The 25,518-nt window shown below is 40.3% G+C and overlaps 2 protein-coding genes across 2 annotated transcripts in view; one reads left to right on the forward strand and one right to left on the reverse strand.

Annotated features, from left to right (window-relative positions):
* Positions 1–25,518, forward strand: part of ctnna1 (catenin (cadherin-associated protein), alpha 1) — a 69,172-nt gene that overhangs the window by 25,207 nt on the left and 18,447 nt on the right. Inside the window, exons 8-14 of the mRNA XM_047585568.1 lie at positions 11,732–11,812; positions 12,039–12,191; positions 16,267–16,359; positions 17,628–17,784; positions 18,446–18,646; positions 20,523–20,674; positions 24,064–24,174. Of these exons, the coding sequence (XP_047441524.1) occupies positions 11,732–11,812; positions 12,039–12,191; positions 16,267–16,359; positions 17,628–17,784; positions 18,446–18,646; positions 20,523–20,674; positions 24,064–24,174 (948 nt within the window). The remainder of the gene's footprint in view (positions 1–11,731; positions 11,813–12,038; positions 12,192–16,266; positions 16,360–17,627; positions 17,785–18,445; positions 18,647–20,522; positions 20,675–24,063; positions 24,175–25,518) is intronic.
* On the reverse strand, positions 1,942–24,116 carry lrrtm2 (leucine rich repeat transmembrane neuronal 2). Its single transcript, XM_047585569.1, has 3 exons — positions 23,980–24,116; positions 7,237–7,812; positions 1,942–6,569 (listed from the first exon to the last, which is right to left on the reverse strand). Exons 2-3 carry the CDS (start codon positions 7,238–7,240, stop codon positions 4,933–4,935), a joined length of 1,641 nt encoding a protein of 546 aa, XP_047441525.1. The 5' UTR covers positions 7,241–7,812; positions 23,980–24,116; the 3' UTR covers positions 1,942–4,932.

The following is a 25,518-nucleotide window of genomic DNA, read 5'->3' on the forward strand; positions in this document are numbered from 1 at the left end:
TAGAGTATCACACCAGAGGAACCAGTCTGGGAGTATGACGTCCTATTACATAATCTTACTGGGAAGCTGATGTAAACGAAACAAACTGTGCTGCAACAACTTGTAGTAACTTCATAATACAGCAAGTTGCTGTATCACAAAACTAAAACTAAAGAGTGAGGGATGCAGTCATTGCAAAGTGTCCTTTTTTTTTTTTATAGAGATGAGAGCTTATATGTCAACAGTAATATACAAGCTAACCTTCACTGCAAGAACTAAAATGTCCTAATGTACCATTCTTCTACAATCTGTTTCTGTTATGTCTCCTAGTAGACATATCTTTCTGTTATTGTTATTGTTAAAGTTCTGACACAAACTTTAAATTCTAAGTATGAAAAATGTTTCATATTAATCCTTTAATAGATAATCTGGTCAGAACCTCGTTATTTAGCCACGTCCTACTGGATTTGTCCTTCAAATGTCGGAACAGCTGAAAAAAACCATCTCTTGTAGTCTGAGCCTGGCTTAAAAGGAACAAGAAACTAATTCTACATACTTTACTTACATACTAAATACTACTACTTACTACTATTCTTACAGCTTTTCACCATTTAATATAAGCTTTTAATAATGAGTACTTAAGAACAGTGCTTAACAAAAATCGTTATTAGTTAAGTAGTTTAGTGATACGTCAGATGCATAGCATGGTTCTACGCCATTTACCTCTGATCTCCATTTGATATCATAGATGTCAGTTGTCTTGTTCTATAAAAAAAAGGCTTACTTTGACTTACCAGGCAACAAGGTGTTGTTTCTCTTCTTTCAATGCCTCTATGTAAGTCTTCGTTATTGGCATATGGTGAAATGATTTATAAATTTGTATTGTAATAAACACCAGCTGTGTGTTTTAATGTAGACATTCTGTCAATCTCTACATGTGTATTATAAAAATTTTCTGAGACAGTCCTTGTAAATCTGATCCTGTTCACCCTCGTTCATCATGTTTGCGGTTCTAACCTGCTTAGAGTCCTCAGAGTTTGGAAACCTAAAGTTGTCCTCATCTCATCTTCCATACCGCTTAATCCTCACTAGGGTCGCGGGGGTTGATGGAGCCTATCCCAGCTGTCATTGGGCGAGAGGCGAGGTATACCCTGGACAGGTTGCCAGCCTTTCGCAGGGCTAACACAGAGACAAACAACCACCTAGGGTCAATTTAGAGTCAACAATCAGCCTAATGAGCATGTCTTTGGAGGTGGGAGGAGGCTGGAGTACCTAGAGAAAACCCACACAGACACAGGGAGAACATGCAAATAGAGGCTTTTATGCAAACTCTACCCAGAAAGGCCCGATCTGGACTTGAACCTCAACCTTCTCGCTGGGCGACATCAGTGCTTACCACTGTGTGTACTAAAACCCAGCAAGCAATAAATGCTCTCTTGGTGATTTCCATCTCACTTAGTTGCTGTTTTCCAGTTATTTGATATTCCTTGTAACAATTGGACACTTCTCTGTTTAATATTGGAAAGTGTTTGGTTAAAACCAACTGGGCAATGTGACTTGCTTTCTTGGAGCATTTAATCAACTTAATGGTTAACCATTTTATCCAATGGTTAATTATATGGAGAAATTAAGTTTTTCATCACATTCACATCCTTAATGATAGAGCATCACTCTTCCTTATTGACATTCTGTATGCCCACATTGAAATTTTTACCTCATTATCTTGTAAACTCGATAATGCAATTATTTTGTTCAAATACATCTGTGGAATGGATTTGGAATCAAATTGATCCTACATCCTCTGTACTTTCAACTCTAAGGTAGGATCAAATATAATAAATGAGGGTTTCAAAATAGACTGATACATATGAATTTCATCAAAAGTTGGGTTTAATTTTGTTTGATTTTTGTAAACTAAAGATTAATGCATTTAACCAAACCCAAATGAAAGACCAAACCACATTGTGAGCATCCATCAGTTAGCAAACACTTTGTAAATTATAACCATTTTATTTAAAAAATATATGTTTTGAGGGGACAATGTTTTTTTCAGTTTGGCACATCTTATCCACTATACAGATATGAAATTGTACATATTACAATACAAAAGGAAAATGGGAAGAGAAAAGCATTCATTTTGCACAAAGAGGTTGGGTAAGAGAGAGGGGATTGGTTCACTTTTTTTTTGTTTTGTTTTGTTTTTTGCATGTTTGTTTTATTTTTTTTTTTAGTTATATTATTATTTTTTAGGTAGAGGGTAAGGGCTAGAGAATGACAAGAGGAAACAAAAACTGTTTACAAAGAGCCAGAGTGCAAAGGGATGCATATTTCTACAAATTTTGTGGATTTTCAGTCACTTAGTACAACTGTAATCTTAAACAGTGAAATGTCAAGTGATTGACAGAACTTTATAGGAGTTCCATATACATCCCCATTCTCAGTGTTATCAGAGAATGAAGTCTCTCCTTAATGTTTGTTGTATGACATTAAGAAATATTTAACTGAATTTTGACTGTTGAGCATGCAAGACAGATTGGAAGGGCAATAGCAAAAGCAGTGCGAAGCTGGAAGAAAACTAAATTAGAAAGTGGAGGTTCACGGCTTTGGAAATGTGGTCAATGTAAGCATTGTTTTAGCAATTTTTGGTTTACATAAGCACTTCATTAGGCTGTTGGAGGCATCCTATGAGCATGTGCTGAGATACATTGACACACAAGCATTCATTTAGATGTTTGAAGCCAAATTTTGACAAGCTCAATAAAGAGACAAAGCCACAAATGGTACCTCCTGCTTACCTCCAAGGGACATACGCCAATGACCTGCAGCCTAATTGCTCGCATCCAGACTTCTGACTTCGAGGTTCTGTGCTATCACAAGCATTTTATCTTATTAATTGCAGACACTGAGAGACATAATAAACAGTTGGGGTGGAAAAATGAATATTTGGAGTAGGGTTGGGAATTTGGCAGCGTTCAAACCTTGGATGGCTCATCTGTTGAATAATAGTCAAATTGCTGCTGCTTTGTTGTGATCATTCCATTCTCTACTACTTTTACTTGGCCAAATTCTTATTGGTTTTCATAAACTCAATCATTTCATTACCTAATAGTTGCACCTCTCCGTCGTCCCATCAGTTCCCCTCGATACCCCTCAATCTCTCTCTTTCACCCTGCCCCCACTACCAAACTGAACACAAAGAAGTGCGAAGCTGCGGCAGCAGCTTTAGTCTGATGCTAATGCACATCCTCTCCCTGCTGCATACAAATGTGTCCTGACCCAGGCTTGCTGTTTGCTTATCACTGGATCTCCATTTGCTCTCAGGGTATTGACCGCAGTTTAACTTGACACTTGTGATCGCTAAGCCAGAAACCTTTATAAATAATATTTATTTATATACCACGGAGGCATTGTTAAGATCATAAATGACAATTCCCTGACAAGAACAATGTCTTACAATGAAACGTTCACTGATGTTTTTGTGGGATGCAGAGCATGATGATACTAGAGCTGTTTTTTTGAGTGGTTTAACGGCGAAATGTTGCTGGATCACTGGTGTAGGTGACAGAATATTAGATTCTTTTTGCCTTGCCTTAATTGGTTCAATCTTGTGCCTGTCAGTCCTGATTAGTGTGCAAGCAGTAAAGAGCAGGGGCTACTGGGAAAGGTTGTATTTTCAGAATGAAATGCTCAGCTATCTGGCATTTGCACTGTTCATTACCCTTTCACTTGCTACCATTTTCTATACTATTGCAAATCTGCAAATTGTACTTAACAAGATGAACCTGCTGGAAATATTATGGTCACAGTTTGTGTGGCATTTGAGGAAAAGGAAAATTCATGAACGGATTGCTATACATTTAAAGGTCTAATCATTGAGTTCGGAAGTGAGGTTGACATCACCGAATTTTGGCTCAACAGCATGGTGTAAAGGAGATTAAGGACAGTTGAACAATGCTCAGTGTGTCCCCCAGGTTGAGAATTTATTTGTGGTAGTTGGCCCTCGTGGGTGGGAGCTCAAACCCCCAACAGCTTGAGTCAGCAGCTAAACAGCTTTGCTTTCACAAGCTAAAGTCTGATTTAATAATGAAATCTTTCCAATTTATTAAATTAAACGTAAATTCTCTGAAACAGAAGACATTTTGGAAGAATTCCAAATGACTAAAAATATATATTGTCTTTTGGCTAAGGACAGCTTTTTTTCTTTTTTTTTCCTGCTGGCCACCCAAATATATTCTTTAAGAAGGAAACAGGTTGTTGTAATTGACTCATGTCTGATTTTGTGAAACTATCTTCAGAGTTTACTGAATAGAATAGAATTTCTGGGTTCTTTCTCCCTTATTTATCTTTATTTGCAACATAACAATAGCGATATTTATTTTACAGTTATAGTTCAGAATTTAAGTTTGGTCTTGGTGCCCTTTTATGTATCATAGCTCTCCCAAAACAATATATCTATAAAACAAAACATGATCATTGCACCAATTCATTTGCCCCGGTGATTCAGTGTTTGGCTTACAGTGCCTATGGTGCAGGTAGAAACATGATTTCAACTATATACTGTTTAAAAGAAATACGACATAAATCACATTTCTTCACTTAATGTTCTGTTAGCAGAGGGCCATTTGGCAAAGTAGTTTCACTGTGCTGCAGAATATCAAGACAATGTGGAGACAATTCTCACAGTTTACAATTTTTTTTTCTTTAAAATGATTGCCCCTGCCTGATATTAACAACCTTGCATTCATAGAAAAATAAATTTGTGACTATCTCTAGATCGTCCCTTCACTGTCCAACCTCTGCCATTGTAGTATTCAACATTTCTCACATATTCTTAAATCTCACTTGTAGAAATTATGCTTTTTACATAAACTGGAAAAAAATCAAAAAAAGCAAACCCTGTATCATCTGAAATGGTCAAATGACAAACCATATGCTCTAGGAATAAATAAGAGTTCATACTTCACACTCTTTGTAAGGCAGTTGCTGACACTTGCACTGCCCATAGCCGTTGATGATCACAAGTGCCCCTTCTTCATGGCTGGGCTCATACTCATTATAGGGTACCTGTGTTGCTAGGTCTGCCATAGGCTGTCGCTGCTGGGTCCTCATCTGTCTGCGGTTCTGAATAGCCGAACAGTGGCGTATCCGGTGCAGGGTAGGAGGGCAGCACTTCCGTGAGATATACACAACGAAAATGATGAAAAAGAATGCAAATAGAAGGGCCATAGTTCCAATGATAACCCTATGAGTCATAGCAGTGTTGTCCATTGTTGAGAAGTCATCCGTTACAGCTGCCTCTTCCAATGGAGCAGTAGTTGCTTGAGCAGTGCGTGGTGTTTGTGTTGTGGTTGTAGTGGTTGTGAATGTGGTAAAGCTCCCAAAATCCTCTGCATAGTCCTGCGTGGGAGTCGGCTGCATAATTCCAAACAAGGAGCTTGTGATCTCTGCAGCTGTAGTAGCGTCAGTGGTTGTACTAATGGTCTGAACAACTGGCGCTGAAAAATTCTGGCAAAGCTGGAATCCGTAAACAGCATCAAGTATCTCCTCACCTTGGGCATATTCAGGACTATGGCAGAGAATGGAATGTTCCCACCTTCCCTTGAAGGTGCTAAGCCAAGTGGCCAGAGAGCAAATCCTTTTGGTACATTCCCAAAGGTTGCTGGACAGCCCGATGGTACCCAAAGACTGCCACATATCCATGACTTGGGAATCCAGACTGCTTAGTTTGTTGTTATCCAGCAGCAAAATTTTTAAATTTGGCAGCGTTTGAAACACGTCAGGTGTCAGGACACGGATTTCATTTCCTGTGAGGTCCAGCTTCTCTAAAGTGGTCCAGGTCCATTCCATGCCACATGTTAGGTTGCTGATCTTATTCCATTGCAGATATAGAAATTGGAGGGCAACAAGGCGAGGGAAATGGGCCAAGTTAATCTTGGTCAACTGATTGTGCTCCAAGTGGAGCTCTTTAAGCTTAATGAGCCCAGCAAATCCATTCCGAGCCAGGCTCCGAAGACGGTTGCTGCTCAGGCCCAGATACTCCAGGCTGCGGCAGTCCCAGAATGCACGAACAGGTGTGGTGCGAAGTAAATTGGAGCGGAGATGGAGTATTTGGAGCTTCCTTAGTCCATGAAACAATTCTGGTTCCAATGCAGTCATCTGATTGAAGGACAGGTCCAGTATCTGGAGGTTGATGAGGTGGATGAAGGTTGTGTTGGGCAACTTGGTGATACGATTGGAGCTCAGGTTGAGGTCCTTCAGTTTATAGAGCCCTTGAAAGGCATCCTCTTGTACTGTGGTAATCTGGTTGTGGTCCAAATGCAGCCAAGTAAGCTGACTGAACCCATAGAATTGATCGGGGCTCAGCTCAGTGATGCTGTTGTGGCGTAGTGACAACCCCAGGGCTCCCTTGTCCACGCCATCTGGGGGAGCCTTAAGCCCCTGGGTGTCGCAGTAGAACTGCAGGTCCTCACAGCGGCATTTTTGAGGGCAGGTTGTGCACGATGCAGGAGACAGCAGGCACACAAGGAGCATGCTGATCACACACAGAGCCGCTGGTGCATGTCCCACCAATGGCCACCTTGAATGGAAACCTGGGTGGGTTCAAAGACAAGAAAATGAACTGTGGGGCGGGAAAGCTAATCTCTGCAGAGCACTTATTACTAATTCATGGTGGCAGTTATAGTGCTGTCTGTGTATGCTCTCTTTTTTTGCCGTTATGTAAAGCAGTTAATGCATTTTGAAGTGACAACTTCAACAATGTATGTAAACACAATTGAGGTTAGGTTTAATGGAAATGTCATATACTGAGGTGTCTAATGATCAGTTGCATGCATGAGCTAAGCTTTCACTCCCTTACTATTTATATTAAGCTTATGTAGTTCACACGTCGTGCTCTCCAGTTGGGGTTGAATACCCCCTCTAATTTCTTTCTCATTACTGTCATTCATTTGGCCATTATTGTGTTATGTTTTTTTTTTTTTCCCATTTCTGAGCAGCTCAAATGTGCTGTCGACCTTAGGATTAAAAAAGAACTGATTTAGTTTTTTATTAATTCTTAAACCTTTTTCATCACTTTAAAGGTCTGCTACGGTATTTAAAAACGTAATCTTCCCAAACCATGTGTCGAAGAAGAATTGAAAATGAAGGACCATTGCAGTAAATAGACTAGGCAGAAGAGCTTTTAGTCCTCAGCCTCCCTCGCTCTTACTTGTGTTCCCTATTCATGTCCCGACCTGCCATATAAAGGGACTAACTTACCCATTCTTTTGTGCACATCGGAGGCTGCATTCAACTGTCCTTTTCCGCAGACTCTTGGAGCAACCAGATGGAAGAAAAATCCAAAGGGAAAAAGCCCTTTTGAGTGAGCACAAAAGGAATCAGCCTCTTTGGAAATAAAGCAATTCTGAACCCACCCAATTGAAACAAAATATGAAATTCCATGTCCCGAGATGATGTTTAATCCCGTTGTTTTTCTTGAGTCCCTTAAAATCCAAGCTCAAGGATGAAGTTTTTTCCTCCAACTCACGTATCCTTGAAAATAAATATTTATATATATATATATATATTTAAGTTGATCAGTTGCATCCAGAGCGACTCCAGCGAACAGATCTCCCCCCTCTCCCTTTTTCTTCTTTTTCCTTTTTTTATTATTTTGGTTCCCTTCCGCTGCAATGATGTCAGCTCAGGCGGTTATTCGAAGATCAAGCTTTTCCCTTTCATGGCTGTGGTCTCCCAACCCTAACTTGTTGATGGCAGCCAGAGATCCTGCTTCCGATGCCGGCTCAGTCTCAGCATAGCCTCTGCAGAGCTGTGAGCGGAGCCCTCGTCTGCAAGCTGAGACGCAGAGAGAGAGAGAGAGGGGGGAAAAAAAGCAGAGCAGCGAGTCAGGGATGTTATTCTGTGCTTTTTGTTGCAGCCACTCACTGCTACAGAGTGGTGGCAGCCTGGCGTCGATCATCACTACTGTTTCTCTCTCTCTTTTTCTCTCCCACACACACAAACACCCTCTCACTCTCTCGCTCAGTCACTTGCTCTCTGCCTCATACACAGCGCTTGTGCACCGTAGTCTTCCTCCACCTCCCTTTTGCATCCCCCTTCCCTCCCACTGGCTCGTCACCATCAGAATATTGATATCTTGAACGTGTTGCGGCAGCTTGCTGTTGAAATTAACCACAGCTGTAAATCTCCGCCTCGCCTTGCTGTTGTTTTGCAGGCACTATGTATAAATGTATACTAGGGACAGAAACGGAATAACAAAAAGCAACACATAGTTTCTAACTTGTGTCTCCGGTCAACAGGACCATTGAAATTTGCCGAACTGCCTTTTCTCTGAGCAGGAAAGTGTATACCATGCGTTGCTAACATAGGGGATCTGGCTGATATTCATAATTTACATATCTTGAGTGCAGTGCTTTAATTTTTGAGCGCTGGCATGTGATGTGTGATGGGTTGCTCTGAAGTTAAATTAGGCTTGCTGTTTAAAATCTAATAAGGGTCCAAGACAGTATCTTGGTATTATTTTGACTGGACCCTTTGAGCAACCGTGCCAAATAAAAATGTGATATCCTTTGCCGTCCTTAATCATTTAATGTTGTCGGAAATTGGGGAGAAGGTAAATTCAATAATTTAGATTTGAAGCTGCCAAATATTAGAAAGAAGAAAAAGTATAAACACACATGGGCACTTGGTTACCTATCTCTGCTTTATAGACATTTATTATAATGAATTTATATATAATATCTTTTAGTGAAGTTACTTCATATGGGTTTTAAATATTGTTGGACATGTCACAATCAATTGAATTTAATGGTTGCAAAGAATAAAATTTCATTGCCCTTTGGTAGTAGATGATAGAATCTCAAATTGCAGAATAACTGAACTGCATGCAGGGCTTTAAAATTCTTATTACTCCATAATTAATTTTTATGATGGCCACTTTTTAAGGTAGAATAGATGAACACAGATTTGGACAGTCAACTTCAAGGTGTTGTTTTGCTGTAGAAGATGGTCCACTGCTTGCACTCCTGAGAGGCAAATATGGAGAAGAAAATGCCTTAACATTGGGATATTGGATTTGGTTGTGTTTGTTTTTCATTAGGTGTTCATCATGTTGAAAAAGCTAATTTAAAACTTAAAATGGGCATCAAGTGGAGTTGTCGAAACATTGAAAAATAGTATTGCTGAGCTGTGTGAAGAGTCAACTCGCTACGATCTTTGAAATAATCAAGCTGACTACTGCTTTTGAAGAAAAGGATGTTCCTAAATCTGTCCCAGAGGAGATGGATAGAGACTCACCTGAGTATCATAAAAGATGCCTCAGAGAACTGCCTCCATAATGAGCACCTGAAGAAGTGCTTTAGAACCCTCTGGTGTGGAAATGAAATATAGGCTAAGCATGAATGGAATAGGATTGAGAGAGCACGGGCAGAGCAGGCCAAAGCCCGACCACAGCACTGCATCCAGCCAGAAAAAAAAAATCACAGGGGATTAGTGCTGCTGGATCTCCCTGGCCCCTAACTACATGCACAACCCCCCAATGGGCAAAGGGCAGTGGGGGATGGGGCAGGTCAATGCCACCACCACCACCACGGATGGTGGCATGTTGCAGTTGATTTAAACCATACAAGTGGGATGAACCAGTCCAACCGGTTCCTTCTCTCTCTTACCCTCTTCATGTTCATCTAATTGTACTAATTTTGTGATACTCCAATGCCCCTCTCTCGCTCCACCTCTCCATCCGTCCTGAAAGTTTTAGATTTTCAAGTTGTGCTTGAGTGGTTTGCAAAATGTGACTGAACATTTCTGTGCTCTCAGTGGGTTGCAGTGGGTAGGGCTCTGACTGCTGCCTCGCACTCAGCTGTGTGACTGCTGCCTATAGTGTGGCACTGTTGCTGTACATAATTCACACGGTTAACCATGTGTCATGAAATGTAACCTTTTAATGAACATACGTTCTCCTTGAAGGTGAAGACACGTGTTGAAGAGACGATTATCTTCAGCATCACTTTAAATGTGTTTTCACAGCCTTATAACAGCTGTTTTTTTTTATTAATGAGTAAATAATAGAGCTCAACTATAATGTCAATATATGTATATAGGAGATAGTTCCTCCTTAGCTTAGAGTTTTCCTTCAGAAACTGCATCCAAGCTGCCATTTTTTCACTTCAGAAATAGAGCTATGTGAAAATCCTGGCCTCAGCCCGTAAGGTTTGATGAGGAGAGCAGATTGTTTTGAAAATGCTGACATTATTGTTAGCCTGCCTGACTTTCCAAAACATGGTCAGAGTGCTCATGTTTAGCACCGTGCTACAGAGTCACCTATCACACGAGTCAATCCATTTCTTAGTTTGGCCAGAGCAGTGTTTTGCAGTTGCTACTGTTGTGAATTGATTTTGGCTTTTTAAGCCCTCAGAGGCAAATGGCCTCTTATAATGCAGAACGACAAAATGATTTGGGCACCGGTGGATTAAAATTAGTGGGAAACAATAAAGCAAGTGTGTTTTCATATGACTCGGATGGTGTTTTTTTATTCATCTGTGACTATAGTTTTGGATGTAAGGCAGCACTCGAGAGGGCGTGGTCCACATTAAAGATAGTACAGATATTCTTCAAATTAGCTATTTTTAACTCAGCTCTGTTTCTGTGCATAATATATTGACCACATGAAGCAAGTTTTTGAAACAATCTTCAGCGTTTCCATTTATTCCTCTGGCTAACTTACCTCTTATCCCAGCTCTTTCACTGTTACCACTGTGCTGTAACCTGACCTTATGTACACACTTCATGGCTGACTTAGTATTGTGACTACCACTTATGTTTTCTGTGGCTGCAGTAGGCTACCTGCTGGTACTTTTCTCACGCTGGTAATTTCCCAAAACTGTTTAAATTGTACTGAGTAACACGAACAAGTGTAGGAAAGTTGTTGAGTGAATAGCATGAGGCTGAACTGTCGACGACTTAATTCAGCAACAGCCAAAAACTGTTAAGCTTTCATAAATGCATGTATTTGTTCTGAGCGTCCTCTGCTTCCTCAATTACCATATTTCCTCAAATAAAGCTGCAATTGGCACATTCCCGGCAGGCCTGTTTTGAATGTTTGTTTACCAAAACTGACAGGAAATGGATTTTAGGCATGAAAGATAGAACTTAATGGGGGACAGATAAGGAGCGAGAAGAGAGGGAAGTGATCAGGCAAGGAGAGGGCGGAGGATGGAAAAAAACAAACCTCTAAACTTAGGAAGTCTGGATGCAACCCAAGATTGTCCTAATAGACATTCAAGCCCTGCTTGTGCCATACTTTAAATGGGAAGTAATCTACTGACTTAGATTTTTAATGCAATACTAAGCAAAACAGGACATACATTTACATTTCTTTTGGGGAGACTATTGTAAATGATGTAATTTTATGCAGTTAACAAGTGTGATTGGTTAATAATTTTACACATATTTTTTTATTCAGGTGTCCTATTAGCTTCAAAACAATTCAAAGAAAAGAAAATCAAGCACAGAGCAAATGCAAGTGGGATAAGGAAGGAGCCTAAATTCTGATGCCACGTTGTGTCTGCGGATTCGTTTTTTCGAGTCCACAAACTGTTTAATCTGTTCATGTTGGATCAAAAGATTGATTGCACTCAAGTCTGATCCTTTGGCTTATCAGGATATATGTTATTGTCGCCCTCAACAAATTTGTTGCGAACATATCTGTCACCGCATCATTGTACTCACTCGATTCCTCTCGATGTTTATGTTTCAGGCGGGAAGGAAGGACAGGAGCGATGCTTTGAACACGGCTATCGACAGGATGACAAAGAAGACAAGAGACCTGCGCAGACAGGTTTGTTTTAAACTTTAATTCCTTCCCACTATTTCTTCAACCTGCCCAAAACCTCAGTGTCTTTTAAAGTGTAACAAATATCTTGAATAATGTCTGGTAATCCTATCCTTATGTGATAGTATGTATGGAAGCTGTGTGATAAGACACCTCTCCTTACCCACAACATATGCGCAGGATGGAATACTAATAACGGTGTGTTTTCTTTGTTTAATTTCTTATTTCACAGCTGCGTAAAGCTGTCATGGACCATGTCTCTGACTCCTTCCTGGAAACCAATGTTCCCCTCCTGGTCCTGATTGAAGCTGCCAAGAATGGCAACGAGAAAGAAGTGAAGGAATATGCACAGGTGTTCCGTGAGCATGCCAACAAGTTGATCGAGGTAATGTCACAGTCAAAACCTGACCCAAATACAGAACAGTGAGATTTTAGTTTACTTTATGGAAAGCATCAATCTGCATTCAGCTTCTCTGTTGTCAGAGGTTTTCTTATGATACTTTGAGATTACAATCCCACAAAAACATCTCTTTGTGATCTTTGCCCTGAATGAAAACAAATCTGTGAAGATTTCAATTCTCTTAGATTTCTGTTTTTTTGTTTAAGACAGAGTCATCGTTCTAATTTGATTTTGTAGTGAACTCACAAAAAGGTCATTGATGTGAAGCCATAGCAAAAACAACTCAGAAATAAGTGCTGCTTCTACCCAAAAGGCCGCCTTTGCCGCAGCAGACTGATGGACTGCATCTCACTGACCAGTACCACATGTTCTTTAATCCTACCTTTCAGACATCACATGTCTTTGTCTCATTCCATTTGTTTCTCAGTTATTTTTGACACTTTTCATGTCTACAACCTGATCCAACACTATCATTGTCACCCTGGAGAGACTGTCTGAAAATATGCGCCGCTAGCCCCCCGCCCAATGACAGCTGGCATTTGGAGATCATAACCTGGAGCACGCTTTGAGAATGATTGAGATTTTTGCATCTCCTGTGCTCTGTGCATGGCATCGAGAATGCAGACGCTAGAGACAAAGCAACAAGCTAACAGAAACGTTAGCTGTGCTCATTACTGGTATCTCTTCCAGTTTCTCTGATGCCTGTGTAAAGCCATCATATGTGGACTTCTGAAAGTGACTTCTCCCCATAGGCAGATGGCCATGAGTTTGGCTGTATGTGTCCGTCCACAGTACGGAAATGTACACATTCATGAGGGAAACTGTTGAAGCATCAAAGGGAACGAGGGCCACACTGGGGAGTAGAGCCTTAAGAAGTTCCTAAAGGCCAGAGTGTCACATATGGCATTAGAGCATGACATCAGTGGACTTGCTTGATTGAAACTAGTTTTACATCCCACTCTATTTGAGCAGAGTAGATGAACAGACTGCAGCGCTTTGATTAAAATTACTTGTAGTAGGAGAATGAAAGAATTTCAAGCTCCTGTAACACTTGAGAAATTCATATATTTATACTAGTTACTTGAAAATGACACTTTATACATTTGCAGTTGCAGTCTTCGTGGCTGTAAATTGCTGTAGTTTTAAGATGAACTGTTTTCCTTTGCATGAGCTCTTTGTTCAGCACCAAGATTGACAGTCTATATATATATTTTTATTTTCATGAGAAACCGTCACATAGAGCAAGTCACCTGTAATGCAGTCATCTGAAGAATGACGAATTCACAGGACAAATGTTGGTTTTTTACCTTTGGCTGAAAATGGTTGATATTTACCTGCAAGGGCATTGTGACACGCAGGGATTGAACTGCAGTGTAAGCAGCTCTGAAAAGAGCCTCCGCCACATGCCTGATGTCAATGAGGAGTTGAAATGTTGCAAAGCGAGAACCATATGTATGGTCCTTTACCACAGAAGGAAGGAATACGCTGTTAATGCAGCATGCCCTCTGTGCAGTGGCAGAACAGCAAAGACCCATCAATCTCGGGCTCGGTCTGTATGACATCATGTGCAAGTGTAGTCTGCCCCAAGGCAAACGGCCTATTAGTTCACACACATTTATATGAAAGCCACTTTATAACTGACCCATATTCAGAAAATGAAGGGAATAAGGAAACAAATTCAGTTTGACGTAAAGCGAGCACTGAGTCTCTCAAGTGATGGTAGTCACATTAGATAAGGGTTTAGTTTATGTTATTTCGATAAGCTGATGTTTGTTTTGAGTGCACATTCTGTTAAGATTTTGAGCTTCGCAGTGACAAGGCACTGTATGTCACAGAAATGTGCAACATGACAAGTTGAGATGCAGAGAAGCTTTCACGGACCTCTGGTGCAGCGACAGAAATGGCCAGAATTCAGCACAAGTATTCAGTGATAAGCCTGTCGTCAGTCTGGTTGTTCATGCAGTGCACATACTCCGCTATACTGAGGCATTTACATGAAGATGACCTAATGGGTATTCAAATGTAATGTCCACAGTAATTAAATAATGGTTTTAAAAGCTTATTTGTTACCAAGTTAACAACATTTCAACTAAGAGAGCCACTCAAAAAAAAAAAAAAGAAACACAGCTTTGCATTTAGCCTCCCAACAAAACTATATGTTGCTCACACAGATGGTATTTGTGTTTGTCAAAGTGTCTGTTCTTTGTGTATCATGTAACGCAGTGAAGCTGTGTTTTTTTTTTTTAATGGAAAGAGATTTAAAATTAACAACAGGTGCATTTTGTAATTGTTTCCATTTGTTCCATAAAGTTTGATTCCCGGGACACTTGAAATGATTCGATACAGCACAGTGTTGCGAGGGGGAAAGTGTTTGTTGACTTGAGGGTAGAATTTTCTCGTTTGGCTCCTTCAGCTGTCCCTTTATGCTGAAATGGCTTTCCTAGTGGCTCAAAGTGAGAGCTGGAAAAAGCTTATGTGATAGATCATAAAAGTAAAAACATGGGTCTGGCCACAAAGTGGCAGTTTTTTCTCTATATAACCACCTCCACCTCCTCCTTGTGGATCCTTGAATGTTATTCCTGTGGTCGCTGCATGTGATTGCATAGTAATGCAGGATATGTTTATATCAATGTTTCAGTGCTTTAGCAGAGCACTGGATCAAGTGTGTCTCATCAGCAAAATTGCTCAGGAATCTTGAGGTGGGGTTGGGCATCTTCATGTAGGATTGAAGAGGAGAGGATATTACTCATTCACTCCACCACTCTTTTTCAGCCAGTGAGCCGTTCCTCCTTCACCACTTAAATGAAAAATCCCTTTTCTTATTCCCATAGGTTCGTCAACAACAATTCTTGTCTTTAATAATAGTATCTTATCTGCCACCTTATATCTGTGCAATCCAGGTTTTAAATTTAAATAATGAAATGTTAATTTTTGAAATATGAATTATGAAGTATTCTCCAGTATGAACGTTAGTTTGGTTTTAAATGCCATTTCCTGTTTTCTTTTGATCCAGTCTGGCTCACGTAAAATAAACCTTTGATCAGTACTGACAGATCTGTTGCACCCAATTTTAGATACTCTGCATCGGTTTACAGTATGTCATACTCTCACTGATTATCGGTTATGTTTGTGACCAAGATCTCAGCAAGAAATTGTGAGCAAAAAAATAACAGACTGAAATGACAAGGAAAAAGACTGAAGCTGTTAAAAAAGTATGTAGCGGTGGCTGTTTTTCCTGCTCCCATGCAGTCATGGGTTGGTCGTTGCCTTTGTAATTAACTGTGTTTCAGCACATTTTCTGTCCTTTGGATAATCCCGTTTTGGCACAGTCCCTTATATCCCAGGCGTTCTGTTTCAGCATTGATGCCAGCACATCCCAACTAACAAATGGGAATCTTCAGAGTCTGTGACCTAAATATTTGCAAATATGAGTAGATGCATAACTTTACTCTGGAAGCTGCAGCGATTTTTAGAAATAATTGTAGAAGAGCTTGATTTGTTGGTCAGTACATGAAAATATACTCACAAACCGTAAAGGTTGACAGCTGCAAGCGAGACTTGCTTAGCTCAGCGCTGCAGTTCTCATGCTGCTGCTCAGTTTTTGAAAGTGTCAGGAATATTGCCTCTCCAGGAGTGTAATGGCAATCTGGCAACCTTGTGATTTAGTCGTCACTGAGAATAACCAAATCTTTGAGTTACCAGCTGCATCTTGCCTTTTTTTTTTTAGCCAAACAAATAAAGTTTTATTTTATCAATTCATTCAACAGCTTAGCTTTTTATTTTCCTCCTACTTCATATTGTATCATTTTAGCAGCTTTATAAATTAATCCTCAGCAGTGGGTTTGCGTTCCACAGGGATTAGTTGTGTTGCAGAGCTGCTCCATTTCTGATGGAGAAGAATTCCTAAACCAGGCTGCCATAATGAACTTACCCAAGTTTAATTATGGATCTTTGTATTGCTTTTTCTTTGTTTTTCTCAAAATAAATCTCTCCGAGTTCCCCTGTCTCTGGTAAAAAAATAAAAGAAATGATTTTTTTTTTGTGTGTGCTTTCTGTTTAGGTGGCCAACCTGGCGTGCTCCATTTCCAACAATGAGGAGGGAGTAAAGCTGGTCCGCATGGCAGCATCTCAACTGGAAAGCCTCTGCCCCCAGGTACTTCCACCTTCTAGCTCACTGAGTGCTCACATCTTTAAAGGCTTGCAACACTGTCTTTTAACACGACGACTGGGAGTTAAAAGTATATATATAAAAAATAATAAGAAGAAAATTGCTGCCCTATTTATATGCAGTTGTGTAACCATTAAGACAAAAAGAGATGCGTTTATTTGCATTTACTGTGCCTAAATTAAATTATCATGTTAAAGGCAGATTAATCATAAATCAGTGTTTTGAGGTAAGACTGACGGTGCTAAATTTAACTTCCTATAATTGTGGATTCATGAACGGAGATGTTTTGAAGTGAATCGGCCACAAATTTGCCTTGCCTCTTGTCACAATGTATTAATTTTAACAATAATGAAGATGGTCGGATGCGGCGCACCACAATTAGAGATGTCAGCGCAGCGACAAAGGCAAAGATTCGGGGCTGTTTTTCTCACCTGCAAACACACATTTTTCTTTGTTCGATTATATAACCATAGCCATGCAATTCCAGGCTTCTGGTGCAATTTGCCAGCACTTGTACAGCTACTTTTCTCATCTTTTGTGGGTGAAAAAGAAATAAAATGCTATCTGAATATCTCTTTGTAAGACAATTGGATTCATATGAGTGTAAAAAAAAAAAAAAAAAAAAAAAAAAAAAAAAAACAAGTGAGACAAGCCAGGGAGCTCACACTTTGTTAAACTGTGAAACAAACTGTTTAGATAAAATCACCCACTCTTGTGGAATCTATGAACACTATTGGGTCAGTAGTTGCCCCCTCCCCCTCCACCCCCTTTCTTACACGAACCATGAACAAAATCCTGCAGCGCAGTTCCACATTTAAAAGTGCTCACGCCGTGTTTAAAATCAACACCCCAAAAAACATCAGCACCTCCCGTTTCACGGTCCGTGCGTCCAGTTTTGATGTTATTACACACCTCGCATTGATAACTGCCAGTCCCTCATCTGTACTCCTGAGCTATGCCAGCTCTCTTCACTAAGCTGCAACTGCTCCTTTTAATCTGATCTAATGACTCCCATTCATCCTGAGCTTTGATATCCACAGATGTTTCTTTCCCCCCAAAACAAGCTGCTCCTACTTTTATTCCATTCACTCTTTCAAAACACCCCGTGTCTCTAATCACTCCAAGGAATGAATTTGCTTCCTGATGCAATCCTATCATTGAGGTGGGGGCTTTGTGCAATCAGCCTATGCTAATGTTGTGGCCGAGGGCTATGCTGTAATTGAGCTTTAATGGTTGTAATTGGGTGATTACAGGTGATTAATGCGGCGTTGGCCCTTGCTGCCAAACCCAACAGTAAGGTGGCCCAGGACAATATGGATTTGTTCAAGGATCAGTGGGAGAAGCAGGTCCGCGTCCTCACCGACGCTGTTGATGACATCACATCAATTGATGACTTCCTTTGTGTGTCTGGTAAGTGGTATCAATTTGCATGTCATAACTTTTTGCCATTTCAAAAGAAAAGTCCCATAATTTGATGTTTTGAAATGTTTATAAAGACATACGAGGTTCATTGGTGGACAGTTGTTGTTCAGTATTACAATTGCTTGGTTTGTTAGAAAAGGTAAACGGCAATAATAAAAAAATCTGTGCTGCCAGTCTCTTGTGAGGAGACTCGTACGTAGGCTGATTAGGCTCCACGGAGGGATGCTCAGAAGCATCAGCAGAAGGACATCTGAAATTGACATCCTGTCACGTCTTTTAAAGCGCACAAATGGTTTGTCGGGCACACCGTTAAAGGCTTCTCATTTAGCATTAAGCAGAGTGACTTCTCTCACCTCCAGCTAAGGGCGGGCTATAATTTACCCAGTGGACATTTGCATTTTACAGGAGCCCCATTATTAAACAGTCTGAGAATTAGTCCTCAGCCCTCCCTTCTGTGTGCTTAGTCGTGAATGTAAAAGGGCCGTTGGGAAGCACAAGTAAAGACAATAAAGCTGAGAGTTACCTTAATATGTATTGTGTTTTTTTTTGTAAGATATATAAACACTTCCAGACATGTCAGACATGTTTTCTCTAATGAGAAGTATACACTGCTAACTGCGCTTTGTTTATTTATTTTTTTTGTCTCCAGAGAACCACATCCTTGAGGATGTGAACAAGTGTGTCATCGCTCTGCAAGAAAAGGATGTCGATGGTTTGGATCGCACCGCTGGGGCTATTCGTGGTCGCGCTGCCAGAGTTGTTCATGTGGTCACTTCTGAAATGGACAATTACGAACCTGGAGTCTACACAGAGAAGGTCTTGGAGGCCACTAAGCTCCTCACTAACACAGGTACCATAGAAAGTAAATGTAATGGGTTGAAGAATAGTTATGTTAAATGGTGCCATCAGACTGCCTTTACACCTAAATAGGTAATTAAATAACTACATATTCAGTATTCAGATAATTACAGCTATTAGGGCTCGGACTCGCTGATGTTACTAGTCTGCGCAGAAACTGTACGGTTTTCAGACACAAGCTATGTCATAGAAGCTATTTTCTCCACTTAATGTGGCATATCATTAGCGAGGCAATAAGTGCGCTGTGTTCACTTCCATTACTAGCAAGCTAACAAGATGGCAAGAGGACTTGCCGAATGTCAGATTTGGAAATGACTTGGCCCTCTTTAGGGTGGTCCAATTAGAAATCATGAAATGCAAGCTGCAGTTCAATGAGGAGTTCAGTCAAGGCAGAAAGGTGGCAAGGACTGGAGACACAGACTGTCCTGATCATTATGTTCTCATGTCCCTTTTTGCATGAAAGTAATGGGATACAAGAGAAATCAGTGTATTCAAATTATTTTGATTGTACCAGCCAGTCACTTTATAGGTTGGATTTCTTTTCTGACTCAAAGCCAAAATTTAGTTTTCTTACATTGGTAATTGATTTAAAAATAAAGGTATTAGGTAAATTTAAGTAAAAGCATTAAACAATGGGGAAAAGAATCTACATAAGCGCTGCGTTACAGGATGTTGTCTGTTTATTGTGATATGTTTGATAGGCACAGTTCGCATGCAAGTAAAATCCTATTTCTGAAAGTCTCTGGCATTCCTAGTTCAATAAGTTCAATAATGACAATAATACAATGTTACTGTGAGTTTAATTAAGCTGAATGAACCATTTGTAATATTTTGAGGAAAGTAATCACTGTGACAGATAAAATATCCGCATGACCACATTTTTAAATCTTTAACGTAATTTTCATACAGAAGCCCCCGGGTTGTAAACAATCTGTGAGCACAAAACCAAATCCTCTATTTTTTCCATGTGCTCCATTTCCCCCACACTTACATCCCGATATTCCTGCTGCTATCATAAAGTAGCAGCTAAATCCTAAACACTGAATTTGAAATGATATTAATGCAGATGCGCTCGAGAGCCCTCGAGAGCCGTTTTCAAATTGTCAATGGGGCAAAAAACACGGCCGCTGGGGCAGCTTTGTGAAGGCTTCTATTGGAAAACTGTTATGCCGAATCAGGGATTGATTCCCTTTGGCTTTTTGTTCCATATTTTTCATGCAGCCACTCAGTTTAGGCACGGTGCAAAATTATCTGTCCAAGTTTAACGCACTCACCAGCCTGACATTCAATATTTGTCTCATAACATCACATTGGAGCTTTTTTCAGCTGATACAGAATAAAATACCTTTGCATGTATGATAATTGTGTGTATGACCTGTTATGTTTTTATCATCACATAAAGGCCAACCAAATGGTTTGATTGGCTTGGCAGATCTTAGTCCCCTGTTAGTATCTTTGAGGAAATTATTGATAATAATCGCACTGATTTCCTCAATAGACTGACGGTTGATGGGTTCATGTCAAGTAGCTTTTGATAACCTGCCATCTCAAGAGGAACATCAGAGAGTTTAAATAGAAAGCGTGGCCGAGGTGAAATGCTGCGGTGAATTCTCACCTCGGTGCTAATGCTTGCACAATTTCACCCAATGGTTCTGTTTTGGATGTGTGTAGGAGGTGGAGGCTAGACAGTGGGTTTATGCAACATTCACTGTAGTTCCATCCTTTTCAGATATTGATGAAGCGAATCACTGTTTACCCTGCGCTTTCTTTAGTCGTGTTTCTCCACTCTCTGGGTGTTTGGTTTAATATTCACTGGTGTTTTTTCTTTTTCCTTTCTTCCTCCCATCCCTCATCTCTCCTACTTTTAGTCATGCCACGGTTCACAGAGCAAGTGGAGTCTGCCGTGGAGGCCTTGAGCTCAAACCCCTCGCAACCTGTGGATGAAAATGAGTTCATTGATGCATCCCGTCTGGTGTACGATGGCATTCGTGACATTCGCAAGGCTGTCCTTATGATCAGAGTGAGTTGCACTGTTTTTTTTTTTTTTTTTTTTCTTTCACTTCTGCAGTGTAAGGCTGGATTTTCACCCTGCCAGCAGCATGAAAACAATATTTATTGTCTTTCCTATTCTGTCTTAAATCTGGGCAGTGGTAGTTCCAGCCTGTCTGGTGTAAATGATGGTGCTTCCCTTTAGGATTGTTTTTTTTTATATATGTACATAAAGTGCTTTTCGCCATTAATCAAATTAAAAAAAAAAATGCATACCCGTTAAAGCAACTCAAATCCTGTGTAAAAATTAATATTAATTTGCTGTTGATAAAAAAAAAACATTCAAACAAACGTCTTTGGTTCTCGTAGTAAAACATTTATCCAGTGTCTCTGCAGCAGATGCTTTGTTTTAACGGTATGTGAGAACGTGTATACGTACGGCCCTCGAAGCCTGTGATTATCTTGTCTAAGGCAAGAGTCGACCTAATTGACCAGACTCGCAATCTAGTGTAACAACAGCCTTAGTTGTCTGTGGGTTAATGGCTTTTGCTTGAGTAGAACCATAACTGAGACAGATGGTAGTAGGGTTCCATTGAAGCGTTACCAAACTGAATGACAATGAGCTGACAACAAAACCCATTGGAGCTATAAAAGAGTGAAACAGATAGCTTGTAAGACTTGGTAGTATACATAGTGCTAAAGTGCTTGAAACTGCCATGTTTAATATCATATAGGAAATAAGCTTAGGGATTGTTTTTTAAACCTCTTCCCTTGAATAGCTGAACTTAATTATATATTTAGTACAATGTACTGGTTTGTTGTTTTTTTTGCAGTCCTTCATTATTTTCAACACTTTATTCTTTTGAATCAGATTTACTAGTCCTGGCAGCACATTTTAGCTTGACAGTGGTGCAAAACTGTTCCTTTCTTTCATTAATAATTATGCTCAGCCATAGACAAAAACCAAATTAAATATGGACCATTGTGCAGTATTTGCATGGAAATCAGCAGCTGATTGGAGATCTAGGAGGTTTTAATTAGCATTCTTTTCCTGGACTACAAGCCTGAGAACTATGTTTAATTTCCATCCGCCCCAGCTCTGCTCTTGTTATCCAGATTGATTGAGCTGTTAACACGGGGCCTATGGGGTTGCCCTGAACACTACCTGGTGGATGAGTGGGTGTGTATCAGGGTGCACGTGTGTTAAAACCGACAGAGGATTTATGAAAAAACGTTCTTTACTGATTATTTATGCATCAGATTCATTCTGCAATCAAATGACAAATGGAGAGAATGATGAGGCTCAGCTCAAACATAATCTATTATCTAAGAGGAAAAAAATGTGCGATTCCCACGGGTTTGTCAGGATTTCTTAATCAGGTGTGAGAGGTAATCATCTCAGGTTTTGTGGCGATTATTAAGCAGGTACTGGCTTAGCCTCTCAGCCTTGCAGTTATATTTCCTGAAGTGCCTCTAGAGCTGTCTCTTAAGTTACCTTTAATAGCTGTTGTTAGCAATGAGATTAGAGCTATATCACAAGCATTCATTTCTATTTAAAATGACATCTCACTGCCTGAGCTGTCCTTTAGAGGCTGTTTATATGTGAAACAATACGTGCTCGGCTCTGATTCCGGAGAAAAATGAGAAGAAGCCGAGTTAAAGTGGCTACGAGACAATTCGTCTAGGAGGCATGTTCGCATACATGCTCGAGCACACCCTCCGGCTATCCGTAAACCCTCACGTGCGTGTTCAACACTGTGGCCTAGTCTTAAATCAAAACAGACAAGTGTGTGGTTAGGGCTCCTAAAGTGAGACACGTCTTTAACCTTCGCAAGTGATGTTCTGATAGTCCGTGTTGGACATCCCTCGGATATTTTACAGAGGAACAGAGCCCTCTCCCCACCTGCAGCGACATGAGAGAATATGCCTCCTAGACATGAAACTCTCTCAAAGTCAGGGGGCTGCTGACTGTTAGATACAGGGGGCAGCTGTCGTTACCTTAAGATTTGTGCAGTGCTTCCCAGCCCAAGGTGATTTTGCTGGCTCTGCCCTAGAAGAAGGAAAAAAAACAAACTGTCCACAGAGGCCTTGACCAGAATGTCTCAAAAAGAATAATAGTGAGGTATTTTGCTGTTGAGCTACACTATAGTACTGTGCCTGCTTTCTAGCTTTGTCTTATAATTTCACCTCTCTCCCTGTCTCCTCTTAATTATTACACTTCAGATACCATCTGCTCATATGTCCCTCATAGAGGTGAAACAGGTGAAATGGAATATATCAGCTTTCAGACACACAGCGGAGATGCTGCACGTTATTAAATTAAATATTGATTAGTATACTTTACCACAGCGTGAAAAATAGCATTAAAATTTAATTATTATGAGAGCAGCCAATACAATTGGATGTTTTTTTTTTCCATTAACCTGGAGACTACAGTAGTCGGTTCTCTTCAGTAGTTTCCCCATTGGGTGCCCACCGTGAGCTGTCATGTCTGAGCCTCCCACATTCACAGGTTATCTGTTTCACAGGCCACAGCGGGTGATAGCTGCCCCACTGAACAGCATTGTCTAGGTCGAAAGAGATGCCTGTGAGTCACTGCAACTTTGTATCTGAAATCGTACACATATTCCCCAGAGAACAAGAGCATCTTTACATTCCATAAAGCACTGTAAGGTTGTTCAGAGACCTTTAGCTATTTTTAGATGTGAGGGCTCCAAATCCATTACAGAAGGGAGGTATTGAGACAGCTGGATAAGCACAAGTAGGGGCACAGGCATGATAATGCACCTTTATCTGCCCGAATCATCTTCCCTGTGCCTATATCGCCGCCAAATACATTTTCCTGTCTGTCAGTATTGTATTTTGCCTTTAGCATGACCTGTTGAGATTGAAGTTTGAATATTAATGTTTGTGGCAAACATTGTTGCTCATTGTTTAGTATTCAGGGTGCGGGATGAGGTAAAGGATCAGAGATGAAGTAGCAAAATTCCAGAGGAACACAATTTATGCCTCACCCGCCTCTCCACAGATAGCAGCGACAGATGGGACTCTGAAGTGTTTTGCTCCCAATATGTTTCATACTAGTTCATTCCTTCATTTTCGCTCTCAAAATGCACAGGCAGCACATTACACTTGATTTACAAATTCATTTAGAGTTTACAGTTTCTGCATCAAGCTATGGGGAAGCAGACATTTATCTGCTGCTGCCCTGGCTGGCAGCAGCAAGACATTCCTCATAGATAGTAAGCAGGTTTGTTATTTAATAGTGCTCACAATGCTGTAGTATGCCAATATTATTTTATGTTCTCCACTTACTTACAAACAACTTTTTCTTACCTCACTTTGCTTTATCTACCACCCGTCCAGCCTTGTAGTTTTTTTTGATTTGCCACTTTCTCACGCTCTGTTGTCCCATTACAGACTCCAGAGGAATTGGACGACTCTGACTTTGAGACCGAAGACTTTGATGTTCGCAGCAGGACCAGCGTGCAGACCGAGGACGACCAGCTTATTGCCGGTCAAAGTGCACGTGTAAGTAGCACATTACATCTGATAGTATTTGCACACGTTCCCGAGTCTCACCTCCCGCTTCTAAAAATCTTCAGCTGTCAGCTGGCAGTAATATTATCTGTGATAAATGGGAAAATGTCAAAGGGTAAACACATATGCATATTGAAAGTAAACACATTTATTTTCCACATCGGAAATTAAATTCGCCAGTGCCCTCGGAACAGAAGTGGGCTTGAAGATGGTTAAATATTGACTTACATGTTCAGTTCCTGAAATGAATATTGCTATTCAGCATGAGTAAATTTATCTTGGACAGTGCATTAGGGGGAAAAAAATGATCGCAAGCCTGATACTTGGCAATGTTTCCTAGAATACAGTGTGCTCCAAAGAGCAATTGCTAGTAAATGTTTATGGGTTATGAATAGGTGACTTACCGCCACAATAGCTCATGTGACTTAAGTCTTTGGAAAAAAAGTCTTTACTCATGGAGCTCTTTTTTTATTTTAAGATATCATTTCCTAGTCTGAACCAGTGATTTTGTGTTAGTGCTTAATATGTGTAATGTCCTGGAAAGACTCCGTGGAGATAATAGGTCTGCTTTGTCTTGCCCTGTTAATAGAGGAGGTTAAATAAAGTGTGAATCCAAGCTTGTCTTGCATAGCTGCTCTGAGTGTCATTGAAAAAGCGTCTCTTTGTCTTGAGTCATTATGCTACACAATAGTCAACTACAGAGACCAGTGTTGCCATTGTGTCTGTGGATGTAGTGCAAACCACTTTAGTCCATCTTAATCTCAGACCTAATGGTAACTTTAGAAGCTACCTGCATTAATAATTGAAAGAATTTTGAGTAATAACTTAATCTCAAAAATCCCTCATGGCAGAGGGTTCCATCAGTACACTTCCAAGCAATTTGTTTTGATCACAATAGATTATCTGACTGTTTTGTAAGGTGGGGTTTTTCATCTTTCCACTGCCTAAACAGCTTTATTCAAGCTTAGGTGACTCTAGAGACAGAGTCCTATTTACCGGTAATGGAATGAACACTCTTGCGATGATATTCGATTTCCTGCTCTTAAGTGTCTGCCTACTTTGGCCTGACAAGCTCATTCACTGAATGTCTGATTGCTGGTTTGGAAACTACCCTTTAACCACCCAGCCAAAGAGGACGTGTAAAAATGGCGTTAAACACATTTGCACATGGTATCAAATACTACTAAACAAATGCTTGTATATTGATCCTCAGCAACCACAGGCAGCAAGTTCAGTGAATGTCTATTCGTCCATTTCACAAATTACTCTGTTGCACCGAAGGCTTCTGTATTAAAGGAAATAAATTACTTATGAATATATCAATCGTAAAGCAAT

Source organism: Mugil cephalus, chromosome 5 (assembly GCF_022458985.1).
Source record: "Mugil cephalus isolate CIBA_MC_2020 chromosome 5, CIBA_Mcephalus_1.1, whole genome shotgun sequence".
Classification (NCBI taxonomy): domain Eukaryota; kingdom Metazoa; phylum Chordata; class Actinopteri; order Mugiliformes; family Mugilidae; genus Mugil; species Mugil cephalus.